General features: G+C 40.1%; 2 protein-coding genes and 1 long non-coding RNA gene across 7 annotated transcripts in view; 1 reads left to right on the forward strand and 2 right to left on the reverse strand.

The window, feature by feature from the left end:
* On the reverse strand, nt 1-9,709 carry ZBTB24 (zinc finger and BTB domain containing 24). Of its 5 annotated transcripts, XM_075747869.1 has the most exons (8): nt 9,595-9,624; nt 9,065-9,140; nt 6,799-7,798; nt 6,221-6,388; nt 5,980-6,063; nt 5,186-5,269; nt 2,897-2,978; nt 1-1,988 (listed from the first exon to the last, which is right to left on the reverse strand). In XM_075747869.1, the coding sequence occupies exons 3-8, from the start codon at nt 7,769-7,771 to the stop codon at nt 1,178-1,180; spliced, it is 2,202 nt and encodes a 733-aa protein (XP_075603984.1). In that variant the 5' UTR covers nt 7,772-7,798; nt 9,065-9,140; nt 9,595-9,624; the 3' UTR covers nt 1-1,177. The 5 variants fall into 5 exon arrangements, 4 of the variants coding, with proteins under 4 accessions (XP_075603984.1, XP_075603982.1, XP_075603983.1 ...); XM_075747867.1 differs by lacking the exon at nt 9,065-9,140 and having other exon boundaries at nt 9,595-9,709; XM_075747868.1 differs by lacking the exon at nt 9,595-9,624 and having other exon boundaries at nt 9,065-9,448.
* The window catches only part of LOC142600973 (uncharacterized), a 20,897-nt gene continuing 12,517 nt past the window's right edge, over nt 9,641-18,020 (forward strand). The window contains exons 1-3 of the long non-coding RNA XR_012834502.1: nt 9,641-9,776; nt 16,937-17,057; nt 17,196-17,309. This is a non-coding gene — a long non-coding RNA (uncharacterized LOC142600973). The remainder of the gene's footprint in view (nt 9,777-16,936; nt 17,058-17,195; nt 17,310-18,020) is intronic.
* AK9 (adenylate kinase 9) overlaps nt 9,849-18,020 on the reverse strand; it is a 77,102-nt gene continuing 68,930 nt past the window's right edge. The window contains exons 32-38 of the mRNA XM_075747860.1: nt 17,177-17,397; nt 15,786-15,982; nt 14,810-14,979; nt 14,014-14,112; nt 13,830-13,932; nt 13,161-13,275; nt 9,849-10,146 (exon numbers count right to left, since the gene is read on the reverse strand). Coding sequence (XP_075603975.1) covers nt 9,944-10,146; nt 13,161-13,275; nt 13,830-13,932; nt 14,014-14,112; nt 14,810-14,979; nt 15,786-15,982; nt 17,177-17,397 — 1,108 coding nt within the window. The 3' untranslated portion in view covers nt 9,849-9,943. The remainder of the gene's footprint in view (nt 10,147-13,160; nt 13,276-13,829; nt 13,933-14,013; nt 14,113-14,809; nt 14,980-15,785; nt 15,983-17,176; nt 17,398-18,020) is intronic.

Below are 18,020 nucleotides of genomic sequence, written 5' to 3' on the forward strand. Positions count from 1 at the left end.
TGTATTCTGGCATAGCATTTTATTAAGATGTCAAATCTTTTGTGCTAGCAGTCAGTCAGTCATTGAAAACAATCTGTACACATCGAATCTAGTCAGCGAAAACAGCTGTACAACTTTAACGTGATATGCCTCATTTATATAGCTCATTATGCTCCGAAGTGATTCTAGTCATTGTTTAAGTCCCCACAAAAACAATTAGAACATATATTAAAAGTAACATTACATTCTGCTCTCAAAAGTACAAAAAAATAACACTTTAAATATATGCTGGCTCCTAAGCTTAGACTGAATCCTGTCAGGAAGAGAATTTTGCACTTCAGTAGACAGTGCCTTCAACATCAAGAGCTCTTCAAAGTGCTTGGCAGAGCATGTGAACGCTATCCCCACTTACTAGATGATGAAATAAGGCACAGAGGTCAACTACCTTGCCCACAGTCACACAGAGAGTGGTAGAACTAACAGAACAGAATTTGGGCTTTTCAGTTGTCCAGTGTCGCCACCGCATCTCATTGCCACTATTCCAGTGCAATGGCTTACGCATTTCTGAGGAGCAAAACTTGTACAGCATACAGTAAGCAGAAGGGGCGATCTAGGGCCAGTCGGAGGCTGTCACAATTTCAACCCAAACCAAACAAATTTGGTAGTCAATATATCAAAATGCACTTAAGGGAATGATCACATAGAAAATTATACATTAACGTGCAGAGAACAAGCTCATTAAACATAAGACATACGGTGTTAGCCTAGCAAAAAGTACTGGCTATCTTAAGCTTGACAGTAGTTCAGGTAATGTTGACTTCATCAGAGAAGTCGTACTTTCTGATCAGCAGACATCTTAAATGTTGTTCTTCTACAAGCAAGGTACACTTCTCCGGAAAGTGACACAGAAATGCAAATAAGGGGTCAAATATTTCCTCAGTAGGCATGGATGTGTATGAGACACAAAAACCCCACATTAATCGCTTGTGAGGTATGGACTAAGTGGTACAGAAACACCAATCTGGAAAAATAAAAAAGTCCAAAATAAATAAGCTTAAGAAAACTGAAAGCCACCCATCAAAATCACCAAGAAATGCATCTTCAGATAGATTATGCTGCAGAAAAAGTGCGATACGTGTAATCACTGCTTGGATGAGAAGCATGCTATTGCCTAGCCCTCTGATGAGAAGTAAGTATTTCAGAAAGCCTGTCCTTGAATAGGATGCTCGTGAGATGACTCATTTACTGACAGAGGCTGCTGATGGGATTCAGAAACATCTACACTTTGATTCTGTTCTTCACTGATTGGACGGGAAGGAACTGTATCTTGGCTACGGTGAGACTGTTGACTTGATTCCTGAGTCAGCTGCACGTGCTGAGCTGGATGCGAAGATCCTGCTAAGTGAATTTCTTCATTTTGTCCTTGATGAGCATGGAGATGTTCTAGTGCTTCCTTGGAAAGCGTGATGACATGCATTTGTTCAGGCTGGGCAGCCTGTATTTGGTTTGCAATCACATTGATACTTTGGATTTGTTCCGCTTGCTCCTGCTGAGCTGAAAGCAACAAGTTCTGTAACTGCTGCGGTGGCTGAGCAAGCAGTGTGAGGTTAGCAGCCTGCTCTGTCGTCATATTTGGGGCATTCTCTGCAGTAACAATACTAATGCCTTGATTATGACTAGGCATAAAGTTTATATTATGCACTGCATCTGTAACCAGTAGTTGAATTTCCTGCCCTCCAGAGGTGGCAAGTTGATACTGCTGCAGCTGAAGAATGTTTCTCACTTCTGAATTAGTGTTAGTGCTTGGGGCAGCGCTGGCTTCCTGAAACTGCTTTTCCTTGCTATGAATTTTCAAATGAGACTTCAGGTTGTCTAGACGAGCAAACTGCAGACTACATTCTGGGCAGGAGAAAGGCTTTTTGCCTGTGTGTAAGATACAGTGTCTTCTCTTAGCACTGGAATCGGAGAAAGATTTTCCGCATATACCACAAGAATATGGCTTTTCTCCTCTGCAAAAGAATGTATTTGATCTCATTAAAATAGTCACTTTGACAGCATTTTCTGCAACTTCTTATAGAATAAAACACTTACAGGATTATTTTGTTTTGCTAAATCATAAGCACTGAAGAATAGTGATGTTTAAAAGGATCTCTATTTGACTTCCTAATTATTTGTATTTGACTTCACAAACTGTACACCACTTTCATTAGTATATACTATATACTCAAGAGCTACAGAGATAACATAACTGCCCTCCTCTCAATACACCAGAGGTACAAACTCCGTGCTGCTAGACCTTGACAAGAATGCGACAACTTACTTTGCACAACTGTAAGCACTGACCATTTTAAGAATGTTTTTTAACAGTGTGGGCTTTACAACAAAAAGTGTCTAAATCCTAACTTGCTGCCTGACTCAAAGGGATGAGAAATTTTACTGGAAATGTTTTCTTTTACGTAAGGCCCACAACAGTTCTCCAATGATTTAAAATCTGACATGCCTTTATGCAATACATCACATTGACATGGGTAATTAATGCTATTAAAGAGAGGTGATAGACTACAGGATAATGCTCCAATAATCTTGTTACGCCATGGCTACTGTTCTGCTGTCAAACAAAAATTCACATTAAAGTTTTTACATAAATAATATAGCAGTCATTAAACACTGTCATTAAACAGACACAATACACCAAAGAAGAATCTCACAATATCTTGGCACACTAGTATTGAACAGTGCAGTACTTTCCACTACCAATTATTTCTTTAAATAGATAAAGCAAAAATGTTAGTCTTTAACCATCCATCCAAAACGCAAACAAGCCCTGACCATTCTGTTATTGAACAAGCACTACATATAGGTGTCAGATTAGAAGTGACATTTTTAAGGAATATAACGAAAATTAGACATACTCTACCTGTGAATTCTAATGTGAGTCTGAAGAGAACTTTTAGCTGTAAATGATTTGCCACAAATTTCACAAGTGAAGGGCTTCTCACCTATCAAAAAGAAATATGCCATTACTTTTTATATAGCACTTCCTATCAATATATTAAAAAGCATTTTATATTTTACCATACACAGTATCAAGTCTGTACTGTCAAATCCTCATGCTTCTGCCATGGGTCAGGACAGATATCTGAAATTGAATTAACTCCCTAGTTAAATGAGGGTATAGTATTTCAAACATACATCTCTATGTTTCTCCCCTCTGAAGATAAAGAATTAGGTGATCCAAGTCCTGGGAGCAACAAAAAAACATGCCTATGATACAGATGCAGGTGTTCCACATGGAACAGACAAGCTTGAAAAGGCTGACCCTGAACTAGTAGGCATCAACGCCAGGCTCATGTGCAGCACCATGCAGATGAGTGAGCCCGTACTTCCAAACCTGAAAAGTGAATCCATTAGCTTAACAAGTCAGCTGGCTTCCTATAAGGGTCCATCATCCTAGGCCTATGATATCCTGGGAACAGCAGTCAGAGAAAAATTAAATTATGGTAGGATGAATAAATTATGGGTTAGGGGTATTTCTACTGCATTTGGAATTCTTGTGTCTAATTGAGTAGAAGCAGAGGAGCCAAATTAAATAACAAAAAGGTGCACAAGAAACAGATACTGCCCAACAAAAGTGAATCCTAATTCACACCCTAACATATCCTTTTTGCACTGAGCTTCTTCAAGACACGAGAATCTGGATCACCACTGTGGTAATTCACACCATCAAAGCACACTGACACCAGGGACAGGGCAGCAGCCAGTTTCCAAGGAAGCTTCACGTTTAGCACAGAACTGCACCACTTAGCAGCTTTCAGAGGGCTTCTGAGGGCAGGGGCAAAGTATGAGAGAACAAGAAACCTTTGTCAGAAGGGACCTCTAGTCATCTAGTCCCAGCCTCCTCCTGAAAACAGGAGTAGCTGCCTAAGTAGACACTATTCTTATGACATAGTGTTACAAAACTGCTGCCAAAGCAGAACGGTCATATTGATGTTAACACCTGTCCCCAAATGCCTTAGAATTTCACTTCTTGCTTTTGAGGTAAGATAGATCAACTGTTATTTCTGCATTGATAATACTGCTATCTCACCTGTCTTTTCTGGAAGCAAAATACATTGCAAGCCAGTTTCTGCTAGAACTCATCTTAGTTGATCTATTTTTGCAACCTACCTTGCTACTATGCTTCCTCTTCTCATTTTCCACTACAATTATGGAACTGTATCAGCTTTGGATACAACACTATTGTTATGTGTCAACAAATACTATGTTCTTCTCAACAGAAAATGTGGTATTTTTAAGTATTGCAAGTTAACGCTATTCTGGATACACCAAAACCTCCCAAAAGCACAAGTTCTGACCTCATCATATCCCAGGAAATTTAAAGCTGTGTTATTTTCACTGAGAAAGAGAAGGAAATGAATGAGAGACATGACTTGATCTTGTGCATACTTTACTACAACCACAGGCAACTTACTTAAGAATAATTTGATTTGGGGAAGAAACAATTGCCACTATTTATAGCTACTTCAAAACAAAAAATATTTACAAGTCATCTTATGAATTTATTCTTCAGAGAACACTATTTTAAGGAGCTTATTCTTTGTTATCACAAGAGGGTACATTTTTATCTCTGCTATCCAGCCATTCAAGTATCACCTTGCCCTTTAAATCTCTTAAAACACCCTCTGACACACTTGTACTAAATCATTCCTCCCAGCCCATCTCCTGCCAATATCTAGTTTATTACAGCATATTAAAAGGTAAATGGAAATTCTTACTTCATTTTTCATAAGCGTCCATCCCTCACAGACAGAGGTGCCCAACTCATTTAGGACATACACTTTCTGTTACTACTCAGCTTACTTCAAGCCCCATTTATGCTCGATGTGGCTCTCCTGATAAACTGAATTCCCAGTCCAGGATTCTATCACAGAAGAGCTAACTGGCATTTTCTGCAGTAGGCATTATAAGAATGGTGAGGGGGAAAGCTCTTGCTATAGTAGGCACTGCTTCTGCGCTGTTGCAATACAAGTTTTTTTTGTGCTCCTGCATTCTCGATATTAAATCTCTTCATTAGCAATTCAGGCATTATTACGTACAAGTGGAGCAGAAGTTCATCCCACAAAGACAAGAGTAATTGTTTTGTCTGTGTTACTTCAAGGGAAAAAAAAAAAAAAAACCAACCACAAAACATGATGGATAATATTACCTGTATGTGTTCTTAGATGTTTCTTTAACTGAGCTGCATCCATGAATTTGCGACGACACTGGTTACATTCCGGCAGTGCATGGCCTTGTCGCAATAATAAAAAAAGTGTCAGTGCATAAGTGATCCCCTGTATCTCTTCAGTGATCTTTGTTAAAGCACTTTCCTGTAAAATAACCACTTTGATATAATATAGAGATAAAACACACGGTGATTCACTGCCTCCTCCCTATCTTAATTGTCACACACTATTTCCCTATTTAATATTATCATGGGAAACAAGGGGACTGACACCTGCTCCTCCCCAAGAGAAAGCGCGTTCGAAGCTTTGGAAATCCTAATTTTTTTCCACCACTTCCTCCATGTGTAGGTTAATCTCCATCCTGCTCCAGAAGAGAGGACACTTCTTAAAGCTTGTTTGCCATTACTAGTCCAAAATAGTGGGAAACTATAAGGCAATTTGCACAACAAGCAGTGAACACAATTGTTTATACAATTCCTAGCTTCTATGTAACGCAGACAGCAGGGCTAAAATAATCAAGTTGTATATCAAATAGAGCATAACTAATTTTTAATCATCATAAGAGTCCTTCTCAATTAACTGGTTTTCTACACTTCTCATTTATTATACACCGTTTTATCTTTTTCGCCCTATTCGTTGTTGTATCAAGACACCACACATCAGGGTAGCAGAGACCAAATACATCACTCAAGAAGAATTTTCAGCCTTAGTCAATCTTTAGGGGGACAAATCACCAAGGACTGTAAGCCAGCTCTTCAACCCAAACTTGTTATACCTGTGTGTACTCGATAATGGCTCTTGAGCTGTCTCTTTTGGCTGAAGTATTTCCCACACTGGTCGCATGTAAAAGCCTTCTGCCCTGTGAAGAAAATCATTTATTAAAATGTAAGCCACATTTATTTCCTTATGCTTGCTTTGTATAAATAAACTGTACACATGAGAGCGCGCTGAAATACCTTTTTTCAGAAACGCAAATTCTTGGGGGAGAGAGGTTACCTTTGCCTTCAAATATTTACCTGTATGTAGGCTCATATGCTCCAGAAGCGAATGCTTTGTTGTCAGAGCTTTATTGCAGATGGTGCACGTGTATGGCCTTTCTCCAGTGTGCATCCGCTCATGGACTTGAAGAGAATGCTTCTGGGAAAAGCCTTTGCCACACTCACTGCACTTAAAAGGGCGCTCTCCTAAAAGCAACAGATGACATTTTAAAGTATAGATGCATTATTTCTCACTAGATATTCTAAGCTGTTAGATGCATTACAATGTGAGTAGCTACTAAAAACGTTTTTTGAGTAGTGATAGGGAGAATTAAGAGACAAGCTTCACACAGCAATAAAAGAATTCTTTAAGTATTGCCATATAATTTAACATTTAAACAGAGAAATGCTTAACTAAACTGCAGTCAAGGTGAGACATACAGGCTACGAGATCTGCTGACAAAAATAAAACATCGAACACAGGAGACACACCATAATTTGAATCAGTATGCTATTTCGGACAGGTCTTGCTGGAGACAAAAGCCCACATTTCAACAAGTAGCTCGCATTTAGCAACAATTCACTAAACCCAAACGCAGCAGCCTCTCACTGCCTACCTGTATGGCTTCGCTGATGAATAGCTAAGAAGTGATTATATTTAAATACTTTGCCACAGTCTTTACAGCGAGCTTCAGAACCTGTACGTTTTCTTTTTCCGTCGGTTCTCTTTGCCAGTCCTTTATCATCCTCATCACCGAGAAGTTTATAATCTTTTAGTTTGATTGATCTCCTTATTCTACGTTTGCTGTAACGGCTCTGAGTGCTCTGTATTCCTTCAGATTTGGGATCATAATTTTCATCTTTCTCAGCTGACAAATCAACAGCAGCTTCTGAGCCACAAGCAGGTTCATTCTCTTCTGCATCTTTCCTCGCTGGAGCCTGCTCACTGGCAACTGTTTCTTCTTCTGTGGTGTCTTTTTTCATAAAATTTTGCTTATTTTGCATGGAGTTGTTCTCTCGCAGCTGCACATCTTCGGCAGAATTCGCTCCCGATTTTTCTTCTTGGACATTCTTGACTTTCCTCGGTCGCCCTCGTTTTCGCTTTGGTGGATCTTCATTTTTCTTGTCGCTGGTGATAATGGCTACAGAGGCTGCACCATTAGCTGGAGCTGGTAACGTATTACTTGGGCTGCGGCTGGCCTGATAGTCTGTACAGGCCCACACCAAGTCATTCACTTTCAGCAGCTGTGCAGTAGCCAGAATTTGTTCTGTGCTTTTTTCAGTGGCACGGAGGCAACCAGTGTAGATAAATTCTAGCAGTGCTCCAAAGGTGTCTGCAACCATTCCCTCCAACATGTAAATTGACTGCCCTATTTCAACCTCATCTACAAACATCATTGAGAAGTATTCGCTGCTGGCAGCAAGCAAAGCTTTATGGGCTCTGAATTGCACATTCTCCACTATTAGAGTAATGTCACAAAGAAAATCCTTCTTCCTTTGTTCTTCAAAATTAGCTAAAATGGTATCTTTGTGAGCTTTGGAGTGGATGACAACCAGTTTCTCAGAAGCATTAGGAGTCGTTTCTGCCATTTTTATTGTGAATATGAAAGGAGGTGCCTACAAGAACAGAATAGCTTTAATAAAGAAATCAAGTCTGCATTATAAGACACCAAATATCATTTGCTTTACCAGTCAATGGAGTTCAACAGTTTCTGAAGCAATTCTGAATCCTGTGAACTCTCTTTAAAAAAACAACACTAATGTTGACGCAGATTTTCTTCAAAAAGTGTTTTTTAATCCTAAGAAATGGCTACAGATAGTTTCCGCTTAGATCAGAATTACTGCCTATTATTCCACTTGTTTATCTCTGATGTACTGTGAACTGTGTAGCATCTAAAAAAAACAGCTACCCCTTCTGAAAACTCCTTTCACAACTAAAACAATTGGACAAAAAGAACTCTTTGTTCACGGCTCCTAAGTAGAAACAAATAATTAAAAAAAAAACAACCCTCGACTGCAGCTTCATCACTGCAGACACCACATTTCAGATTATTCAGGGACAAGGCTATGAAATCCTGTAATCAATGATAAAACTTCACTGGCATCAGTGTGGCAGGACTCAGTGCCTTCTTTTACCCACTTCTACCCTTCTCAAAATTTCTCTTTCAGAACACGTACCTGCTAAGCTTCAGCCTATGGAGGTAGGCAATAAAAGCAGAAAAACAGTAGCTTTTTAAAGAGCTCTGTCTAAAATAGAGTTGACTCTGCTAACTATTAACCATCGATTTGGCTTGCTAAGCTTTTTCAATTATAAACATGCAAAAATTAAAAACAAGCAAAAAAAAAAAGCGGCAATTTCAGAAGAATCCACTAAATAATACTATGGAAGAGACAGGCCACAAAATGTCCATTTCAAGAGGATTAGCTGAGACAAAAGTGAAACAGATTAGCTACCTGCCATCCTAATTTATAAAACTGTCATATTAAATACAAATATATATTCATACTTGCATTTAGTGAGCACACCACCTCCAATCACCTGAAAAAATGCTGTAAGAGACAACATAGACTACATACAGATGATACCTAAATGTTACTGAGGTGGCCAACAAGCGATTTTATTTTTAGGTCCATTCAGCTACCAAACAACAGTTCATGCTGGAGCCAAACTGTTTTATCTGGGAGCTTTAATTTCTGGAGGGTGCGAGAAGCACCTGATGCTGCTGGAGCACCTTACAGCTCAGCTGCAGGCCCGCCCCGACCCTGCCTTACGGGGGATCACAGGAACTCCCGAAGAACTGCTGCCAACTCTGCCCGTAGGCATTCCCTAACATCCACACGGGTCTCACGCAGGGTAATAGGTGTTTTGTGGGTTTTGATCACCTGAAGGACTTTGGTATTCGATCACGAGTTGACATCATTACTACCTGGACTGCAAAATCCAAACCAGCATGCTCATCTAAAAAAAAAAAAACCCAAAATAAAACCAAACCAAAAAGCTCTAGAATGAGGCTGTATACAAGGGACGGCGGGCGGGCAGGAGGTGGCCCGCAGAGCAAGCCGCTCGGCGGGGAGGAGGCGCCAGAAAACCCGCGGCGGGGAGCGGAGCGGGGACTGGCGGCACCGCAACCCCCGCCGCCAACGGCCGCCCGCCCCCAGCGCTCCATTTAAGCTCAGAGCTCCGTAACTCGCTCCCGCGGGTACTGGCCGCCCCCCGGGGAAGGCCGCTCGCCCCCTCAGCGGAACGAGGCGGTGCCGGGGAAGGGAGCGGGCGCTGCCCGGCGTGAGCCGCCGGCCCGAGTTCTCCCGGCCCAGCAGCCGCTGCCGCCGCCATCCCCCGGGGCCCCGGCGGCGGCTGGGGGGGTGTGTGTACGTGTGTGGGGGGGTGTCTCCCGGCGGCGCCCAGCACTCACCGCTCCGCCGCCAGCCCCCCTCGGCGCAACCGCCGCCGCACTTCCGGCCCGGCCAGCAGCGACACGCCTTGCGTCCTGACGTAAAGCGCCGCGCTCGACGCGGTGGCAGGCCCCAGGCGCGGGGAGCGCCGCTAGGCCCGCCCTCCGGTCGCCTTCTGCGCGTGTCCGAAACTGCACCACGTGTGGGTTGCCGTAATAAACGTTAAACGAGGCGTGACTTAAGACAGAAGTTATTTTAATTGTAAGATTTCGTCGCTAAGAAACCGGTCCTAGAAAGCGTGACGTCGTTCACCAGCGGCATTCCAGCAGCATGGGCGGCTGATGGCGATGCTCCTTGCACCTGCTCACGCTACGCAAAACTGGGGCTGGCATCTTTCAGGGAGAGAAAAGTCTGCAGCCTGCCGTCAAAGCCAAGGGGCCTGCGCCGCGGCTCCCTGTACGGGCCCGCCATGGTTGCCCCCAGGTAGGGGATGAGCTGGCAGTGCTCCATGAACCGTGTCAGCTTCCTCTGGTACATCCGCCGCACCGGCTCCGAGCTCCTGGGGTTGTGCGCTGGAAGAAGTTAAGAGGTGTCTTAGTGTCCGCTGTTAACTCTGTGGAATTACATTACAGAAGTTTTCAAAAGCATCAAGTCTAGTCTACGCCAGCTGTTTTTATCCTTCGTACAGATAAAACTGCTATAGGTGGTGCCCGTTGATGCCAAACCAACAAAAAAATCAAGTCTATTTCGAAAGTTCCTAACTCCAAAAGAGTAACGATCTTCAGAAAGATCAAGGCTTTTGTAAACGAATAATAAACATTTGCCCAGCTGCCATCAACTTCCTATCCCTCAGGCCGTGAGGGGCTTGTGATGCTCGAGGCAATGACAAACTTGCATAATGTGGCGCATACCCTGCAATGCCGCTGCGTGGGGATAGCCCAGGCACGGCATGGCTGGCACTGGGCCGCTATGTCCTTGGCACAGCTGTCCTGTGACCTGAATGCTTTGCCCATAAAAAAAAGAACTGACTGATATTTTAGAGGAGGAAAGAAACATCAAGGCCAAGAACTTTACAATGAAGATAGTATTGGTTCTTTTCTTTCTTACCTCTCTGCCCTAAGCCGTATTTTGGCGTACATTAGTATTGAGTGCCAGTCCGCAGAGTATTCTGTATTATTTTAATTGTCACACTGAAGCCAAGGGGAAGGAGTGATTTAAGACAGCCAAGTCATAACCATTTTTTTCCCCTGTAAATGCTACTTTATGTCTCATTACAAAAAATGGACAGCATGAAGAACTATGCTATGAGACACTTCAGCCCACTAGCTTTAAATTGTAGACAACTGCATTTAACAGCTTATGAGTGATTTTTCAAACATAGAGTTCTTACAGGAGTCAAGTTTCAAGAGCACTAAATGACTCTGGTGATGTATGGTTTCCTACTTTTTTCTTCCAGGAGTAAATCTCTCTGCATTTATGATTGATCACCTGTACCTTCTCTTCCTGGATACTCAAAGCAATCCAGTAGTGTTAGAAAAGCTGCAGGAGCTACTGTTTCTTGTCCCCTATTTAAATGTGAGATTAGAGAGTGACATAAGTTGAAGATGAGCAAGTCTTACTTCAGACAGAAATAGGATGCAACAAATTTCCAGAGGACCACAACGTGAAGCACTTTGATCAAGTTTTTGATCAAGGTCAGCGTGACTACTCTGAAGAGGCACAGAATGAGAAATAATGCTATGTTTGCAAAGGACATTTTTCAGTGCACTGGAATGCTGTATCTTAAAGTTGGAAGCAGTTCTACCCAGTATTAGAATAATAGATAACTTGTTTTCCTGGATTCCTATGGTCAAACTGTTCGTCACTGCATGAGGAGAAGAGATTTGTGCACTTGCGCAACCTTTCCATTTCATCATCCAGTGCTGATAATGGTTTAATGATGCAATATATGAGCAAAGCATTCCTAGCGTGGACATTGTTATGTTAGCAAAGCTGTGCTAACAATAGAATGAAAACAGTCTTTGTGGATGTAACAAACTGCTGTATAAAAGCAGTTTTGCTGGCTTAAGAACTGTACATTTATACAGGGGCTTATCGTGTGCCTACACTGTTCTCTGCTCTTCTTTAACAAAGCTATGCTAGCAAAAATCCATGATAGCCCAAGAAAATTCCAGAGGGCTCTGGAAACTGCATGAGGAAGCACAGGATGTGAAGAACTTTAGACAAATAATAAAGATTGCTATTATCTAAAAGAATAAGTAAAAATTTGAAATAACAAAAGGCAAGGTAAAGTTCACCCACTGAACAGGTTGGCTTATAAAAGACAAAACTGGTGGGTTGAAGAAGTGGCAGTCTTGTTCCAGAAATCTCAGCAGTACTGGAAACCAGACCAAAGCTACAGCAGAGCTGCAAACTCGACTGTTGAAATCCTGAAAGCTGGCACTATTTAGGCTGATTGCAAACTATTAAAGATTACTAGCTGCTATCTTGGACTGAAAAAAAAAGGTTTTTTTTTTAAAAAACCCAACCAAACAAAAATTCTAAAAAATAGCAAATATAAACACCGTAGGCAAAGCTTGAGCAACTTCCCTCACTGAAGGAGTAGTCCTAACCTCTGATGTTTTTTACTTTATTTTGTGGGCTGAGTACAAACCACCTAATTTTAGTTTCGGACTGTTTATCTTTGTTACGGAAAAGTCAGGTAGTCGATTGCACTGTCGATTAAATAAAAAAAGAAGTTAAGAATAATCAACATACCGATACTCCAAATCACATGAATATTGAGATCTTCCCAGATAATTTCCCAAATAAGCAGACTGATAAATAACATTTCATTTCTCTGTGCTGCTAAAAACTTAAAAGTCTAATTAAATCTGCATGGATATCTATTCTTTTGTACTGTGTAACTTAGTGTATTGGTACTGAGCCCATGCAAAAGAAGGGCTTTTTTTGAAAATGACAGGTTTTCTATGTGCACTTAGGCTGTTTTTCAATACAACTAGACATCTCATTTACATATTTAGCTGATGTGTTGTTGATGTGTATGATCAGAAAGTTGTCTTCAGGTTATCTGCAAGGCAAGGTTTGTTAATACGTTTTATTTGACCATCTGATACAGTTGAAAAAAGGCAAGTATTCAGGCACCTAAACCTTTCCCCAGGTAGTATTTCAGCAGCCTTTTATTACAGTAATTTTACTTAATTTTTAAGAGAATTCAGGTTGTCTATGACTAGCTTAAAATGGAGTACCACCTAGAGGATAACATTTTACTTTCTGTTTAACAGTTCTGACAATGTGTGTTAGAATGCATGTTTTCAAGGCCATCAGGTTGTTGGTGATAAAATGTCATTAAAGTCTCATGATTTGTGAGAGATCACTTACCTATCTACCTATCCTGTTAACCTTATTTTCCTCTCTGCTCCTTACACATTTCCAAGAAACTCGGCAGTGTGTACATAAGTATATAATAGTATTTTCCCAAGTTGGTCATAAGAAAACTACACAAATTGGTTATCAGTGTTGTATCAGATGATTCACTGCATTTGTATAATTCATTATTTTTCTAGCATATTATTTTATACGCTACCTTTTAAATGGCAGGCAACAAACAGCAGAGCAGTTTTTTTTACACTTAGAAATGGAAACTTTGGCTTTAAGGAGCCTACTTCATTCAGAGCTTTTATTAGAGAAGTTGCTACTCCCTAAAGAAAGAAAACAGTTTTAGAAGACCATTACAGTAATCTAGAACAAAAATATATTCAAAGCCTGATCCTGCTGTCATGCAAATCTAACAATATAGGATGACATCTAAGTTGGTGAATTGTAGAAGATAACAAATAGTATAAAGTAGGGAGCGAAGTGACCATGAATCATTTTTTATTTCATAGTCATGTCCCAAAATCTAACCAACTATCCTTAAATGATTCTAGATAGGCTTGTGTCTATCCTGGTGTTAAAAATCGAAGCAAATTTTAATCTTAGTAGATAGGATAAACAATCAGAAAATCCATCATATAATATTGCAGTTTATTATTCCCCTCTGATGGCCTTACTTGTATTTTTTCCATTAAAGCTATAAATATGTATTATTGTAAAGCTTTCAAAAACTCCTCTCAATTGTATGTACACATTTTTCAATGTAATACAATCCCATTAATAAACATAAGACTCATACTGCATTAAAAATGACAGAAACTGGGTGGGATATACTATACATTGCAAAATCGTGTTTTAAGATAGAAAAGCAAAAACTGGCCTGTTCAAGGTATCCAGCCAGAGGAAGTGCAGTGAGTAGTATTGGCTCCTTTATTGGAGGGAGTTTACGTGGAAGCTTCAGATTCCAGTACTTCTCTGGTAATCTAACCAGATAAAAAGTAAGCACTTTTAAGATGTATAAACCATGACGCGATTAAAGATGAAAATGCAGTTAGTATATTCACCTCATAAACTTCAGAAGTTTTTCTTCACTTTCAAAAATATATACCTTATCTTGATATTTTGCTGCATACTCGATACTGCCAGGCACCAAAGCTTCATATCTGAAGAGATGGAGCAAGAAAGACTTACTTCACAAGACATGTAAAACATGGTTTGTGCTGTGTAAATTCCTGAGCTCCTGGGAGCCTTCTGGTAATTAGTAAGTATAGGAACTACAAAAATGTAGCAATTGGATCATCCGAGTTGCCACCACATGACTGTCAGTTACAAGTCTCAAAATGTGAGAGTCTTTGCCTCAATATCTGCTTATTAGGGGGCTTTTCTAGTGCTTCTTTAGAGTGCCTCTAGTTAAAATGCCAATCGTAGCTGTTCAGGAGATTAAGAGGGGACAGCATAGAATTGGCTGTTATGGTTCTACCTTGATGAGAAGTTCCTGCACACTGTGGGGGTTCCTGCGCATTCAGTAGCACTTTATGGTGGAGCTTTATGGATCTCATCAAAATCATAATAGCTAGTTTTGCATCTACTAAGGTTTTGCGAGATTTATTTGAACTATTGAAGGCTTATGATAGAGAAAACTCAAACTATATTCGAGCAGTCTTCATCACAAAAGACAGTAAGCCAGCAAAGATCCTCGTGGAACCTGTAGCCATATAAGTTTCAAAAGGTGATTTTACATTGATTTCCAAAGCCACAGGCACAATATAGAGAATTGTACTTTGAAAGTATTTCCTGATTAATGTGTTAATATAGGACGCACAGTCTGTAATTCAGATTATGAAAACCGCAGTGATGTACCTCTGTTTTCCATCGAGGTAAGTGACTGGACAGTATCCCTGCATTTCAGCACTTACAGGGAATAAGGCCTTCACTTCTGCTGCAGTCAGTTTCTTTGGTAGCATATCTGGGGGTGGGAGAGGGTGAGGTGCCAGTGGTGGCACATAAACCTCTGGTCTGCTCAAGAATTTCTATAGAAAAAGAAATTAAATGTCTTTATAATGAAAGAAGCACTGTAAGACTGTTAGTCAAACTACAGAGGACTGGCTCACACAAGTAAGATACTTGTTTATTCTATACCTTTCATAGTGTGCTGGCACTGCTGCTGCTCTTAAGTAATTTCTTTTCCAACCCACTCTCAGTTGAAGTCATCACTATCCGCCCACCCTCCATCACTATCCATTGCTATCATTAGCCACTTTCTACCCCCAGTCTCCCCAAAACAGATGGAGAAGGGAGGAAATCGTTGTTTTAAAATGGATGTTTGATCTATGAGAATTTGTAAGAGGAGCTTTGGTTTGAATGGACTGCATTTTGTCTGCCTAGATGTTTGATAGCAGAAGTGTACAGAACAAAAGCTTGAATGCTAACAACACTAGGGGCATGTAGTGATAGGACAAGGGGTAATGGCCTTAAGCTGCTGAAGGAGGGTAGATTTAGATTAGATATAAGGAAGAAAGTCTTCACTGTGAGGGTGGTGAGGCACTGGAACAGGTTGCCCAGAGAAGCTGTGGATGCCCCCTCCCTGGCAGTGTTCAAGGCCAGGTTGGATGGGGCTTTGGGCAACCTGGTCTAGTGGAGGGTGTCCCTGCCCATGGCAGGGGGGTTGGAACTAGATGGTCTTTGAGGTCCCTTCCAACCCAAACCATTCTGTCATTCTATGATGATTCTATGAATTCAGATTACATAGTGCTGCTTTCTGTACGGCATCAAAGAATCTAAGCAACAATGTTCCCTGTTTCCATAATCCCTTCCCGACCTGCTTTCTGACACTTACATCCAGTTCTTCCTGTGAAGCCATTTTGTAATAGTGTCCTCGAAATTCTGCAGCAAACTGCAATGATGACGTTACAGAGCAGTCAACCAATTCACCCTTTTCCGCGAGGCTGACGGGACAGTACTGGCCAAACTCCCCCAGCCGATACTGCAGCTCTTCAGGAGTGATACATAAATCAACAATGCCAGCTGCTTTCCCTTTTAATAAAAGCAATTAATGATAGTGTTTTATTAATGAAATACATAGAAACATCAAACATGTTTATTCAGAAATGTTACAGCTTAGAAGATTTTATAATTCATCGTGCGAAAATGAGATGAAATAATGAGAAAATAGCATTTTTATAGATTGATACTGAAATGAAGTTGCAACCCATTTACCCAATCAATTTTAATAAAATTTTTCTTGCACTTCAGAAATATAATAATTATTAATGATGTGGGATACTCTGTATGCTTACTAGTCTGTTTTCACTGGGACAGGTTTTTTTATGATTTATTGTTTTACTCTGTGTTGCTAAGGAACATTTCAGCTACTATTTTATTTCTTTACATTGGTGAAAAAGAGTACAAAGTGTGATGAAAGCCTCCTGTTTATTCATTCCTGTCTTGCAAATGCTACAGTCTATCTGGATGAAATATATGCATAATCTTGAATAAAATATCATATAAAACCCAAACTATTTAAAAACTGTGCTTTTCAAGCTTGATGTGAAAAAAGTTATATATATTTTAAATTTTTTTTTTGCTTATGACTGCAATTTTTAAGAAGAGTGGAGCCACATAGCTGTAAAAGTTAAAACCCAAAAGGTGGATATACGATAAGGAAGTCTGTTTGCCCTTCAGAGGAATTCTAGTTAAACTATACAGGCATGTTTAAAAGGCATATTTAATCCTGACCAATGCTTACACACAATAATTCAAGTGGGAACTGTGCCAGTTTAGACTAAAGTGCTTTTCCTCCCACATCGCAGAAATTAACTCAGATGGCATATTTAACTTTAATTCTGAACTTACAATTAACATTTCCTCCCTCCTTCCCTCTTCCTCCACTGACACTTAAGTGAAGCTGCAAGTCATAGTTCCCCTTGTATACTTTGGGGTACCCTTTGTGATTTATAACCTAATGTTGAGACCTCTGTCTTCTTTCAGCTGTATTCTGTTACCCTGTTCTTTGGAAGATGGCCTCAGACTGTCCTGTGATTGGTTTTGTCTTTGCTCTCTTGAAGAGATCTCTTCAAGATCTCTCCAGATGAGACTGAAGAATTTGAGGGTACGTATGTGCCCAAGAATTAGCTTCATCCAAAGCAGGTAGAAGGTGAAATGCACTCATTACATTGCAACTTCTTAAAGAAACAAATATTATTCTGAGAAACTTTGTTTTTCTTTTACCTTCTTTTATTCTTTCCAGGTATATCTGGATTTCTTTAACAGCCACTTGAACTTCCTGCAGTACTTTGTTCCAGATCCACCACTTGCTCTGAAAGGCATCAATCACATACCAGTTCTGATGCTCCTTCTTATAGTAAGTCCTAATTGCATCAACGTGCTGTTTATAACAGGAATTTTTAATAGCTAGAATCTGTGAGCTGTCATGTTCAGGGTAGGGAGGTCTAAAGAGAGTGAAAAATAACACTGGTTTAATATGAGTTTGAAGATTAGATAATTTCATTGAATTTCAGGTATAAATTATAGAGTTCACTTTAAGTCCTTTTTACAGAATTCTGCTTATTTGAAACTGTAGAACATATTTGAGAAATACAACTTTCTTATTAAGAATATTACCAGTTACATATGACAAGCAGCATACTTATGATCAGACAGTTATGTTCAGAAACAAAGAACAAAACTTTTGCTATTTATGTCCCAAATACAACTCAGTAATTTTGTAAAGGATTTGGAATTTATCAGCACATATTAACTGACACACACTACCAGTACACCATTAAATGTACTCTAGACAAAATGCTATGAGACTTTTAAAGTGAAAGTCAATTGTTTATTGAAAAACAGGCTTGATTTTGAATTATGCTGCTGTTTGAAATCAAGAAGTAGCCATAATCCTTGGATGTATTTTGAAAACTGTCTGTCATATTTACATATACATATATGAAAAGAATCCATCTGACCTCTAAAAATAGTATGCAAGACCAGAAGAGATATTTTGTCTAGAACACAGAAGCATTTCCTGTTCTGGTTCTTAATTGAAATGACGCCAAAAAAAGATAACCTTCTG

The sequence above is a fragment of the Balearica regulorum genome, chromosome 3 (genome assembly GCF_011004875.1).
Source record: "Balearica regulorum gibbericeps isolate bBalReg1 chromosome 3, bBalReg1.pri, whole genome shotgun sequence".
Lineage (NCBI taxonomy): Eukaryota > Metazoa > Chordata > Aves > Gruiformes > Gruidae > Balearica > Balearica regulorum.

Bases quoted from the DNA above. Each gene is read 5' to 3' on its own strand.
- ZBTB24 (XM_075747867.1), bottom strand. From the start codon at position 7,771: ATGGCAGAAACGACTCCTAATGCTTCTGAGAAACTGGTTGTCATCCAC. The intron at 6,389-6,798 runs GTAGGCAGTGAG...TGTTGCTTTTAG, and splicing joins TCATCAGCGAAGCCATACAG to GAGAGCGCCCTTTTAAGTGC. The intron at 1,989-2,896 runs GTAGAGTATGTC...ATTCTTTTGCAG, and splicing joins ACTCACATTAGAATTCACAG to AGGAGAAAAGCCATATTCTT.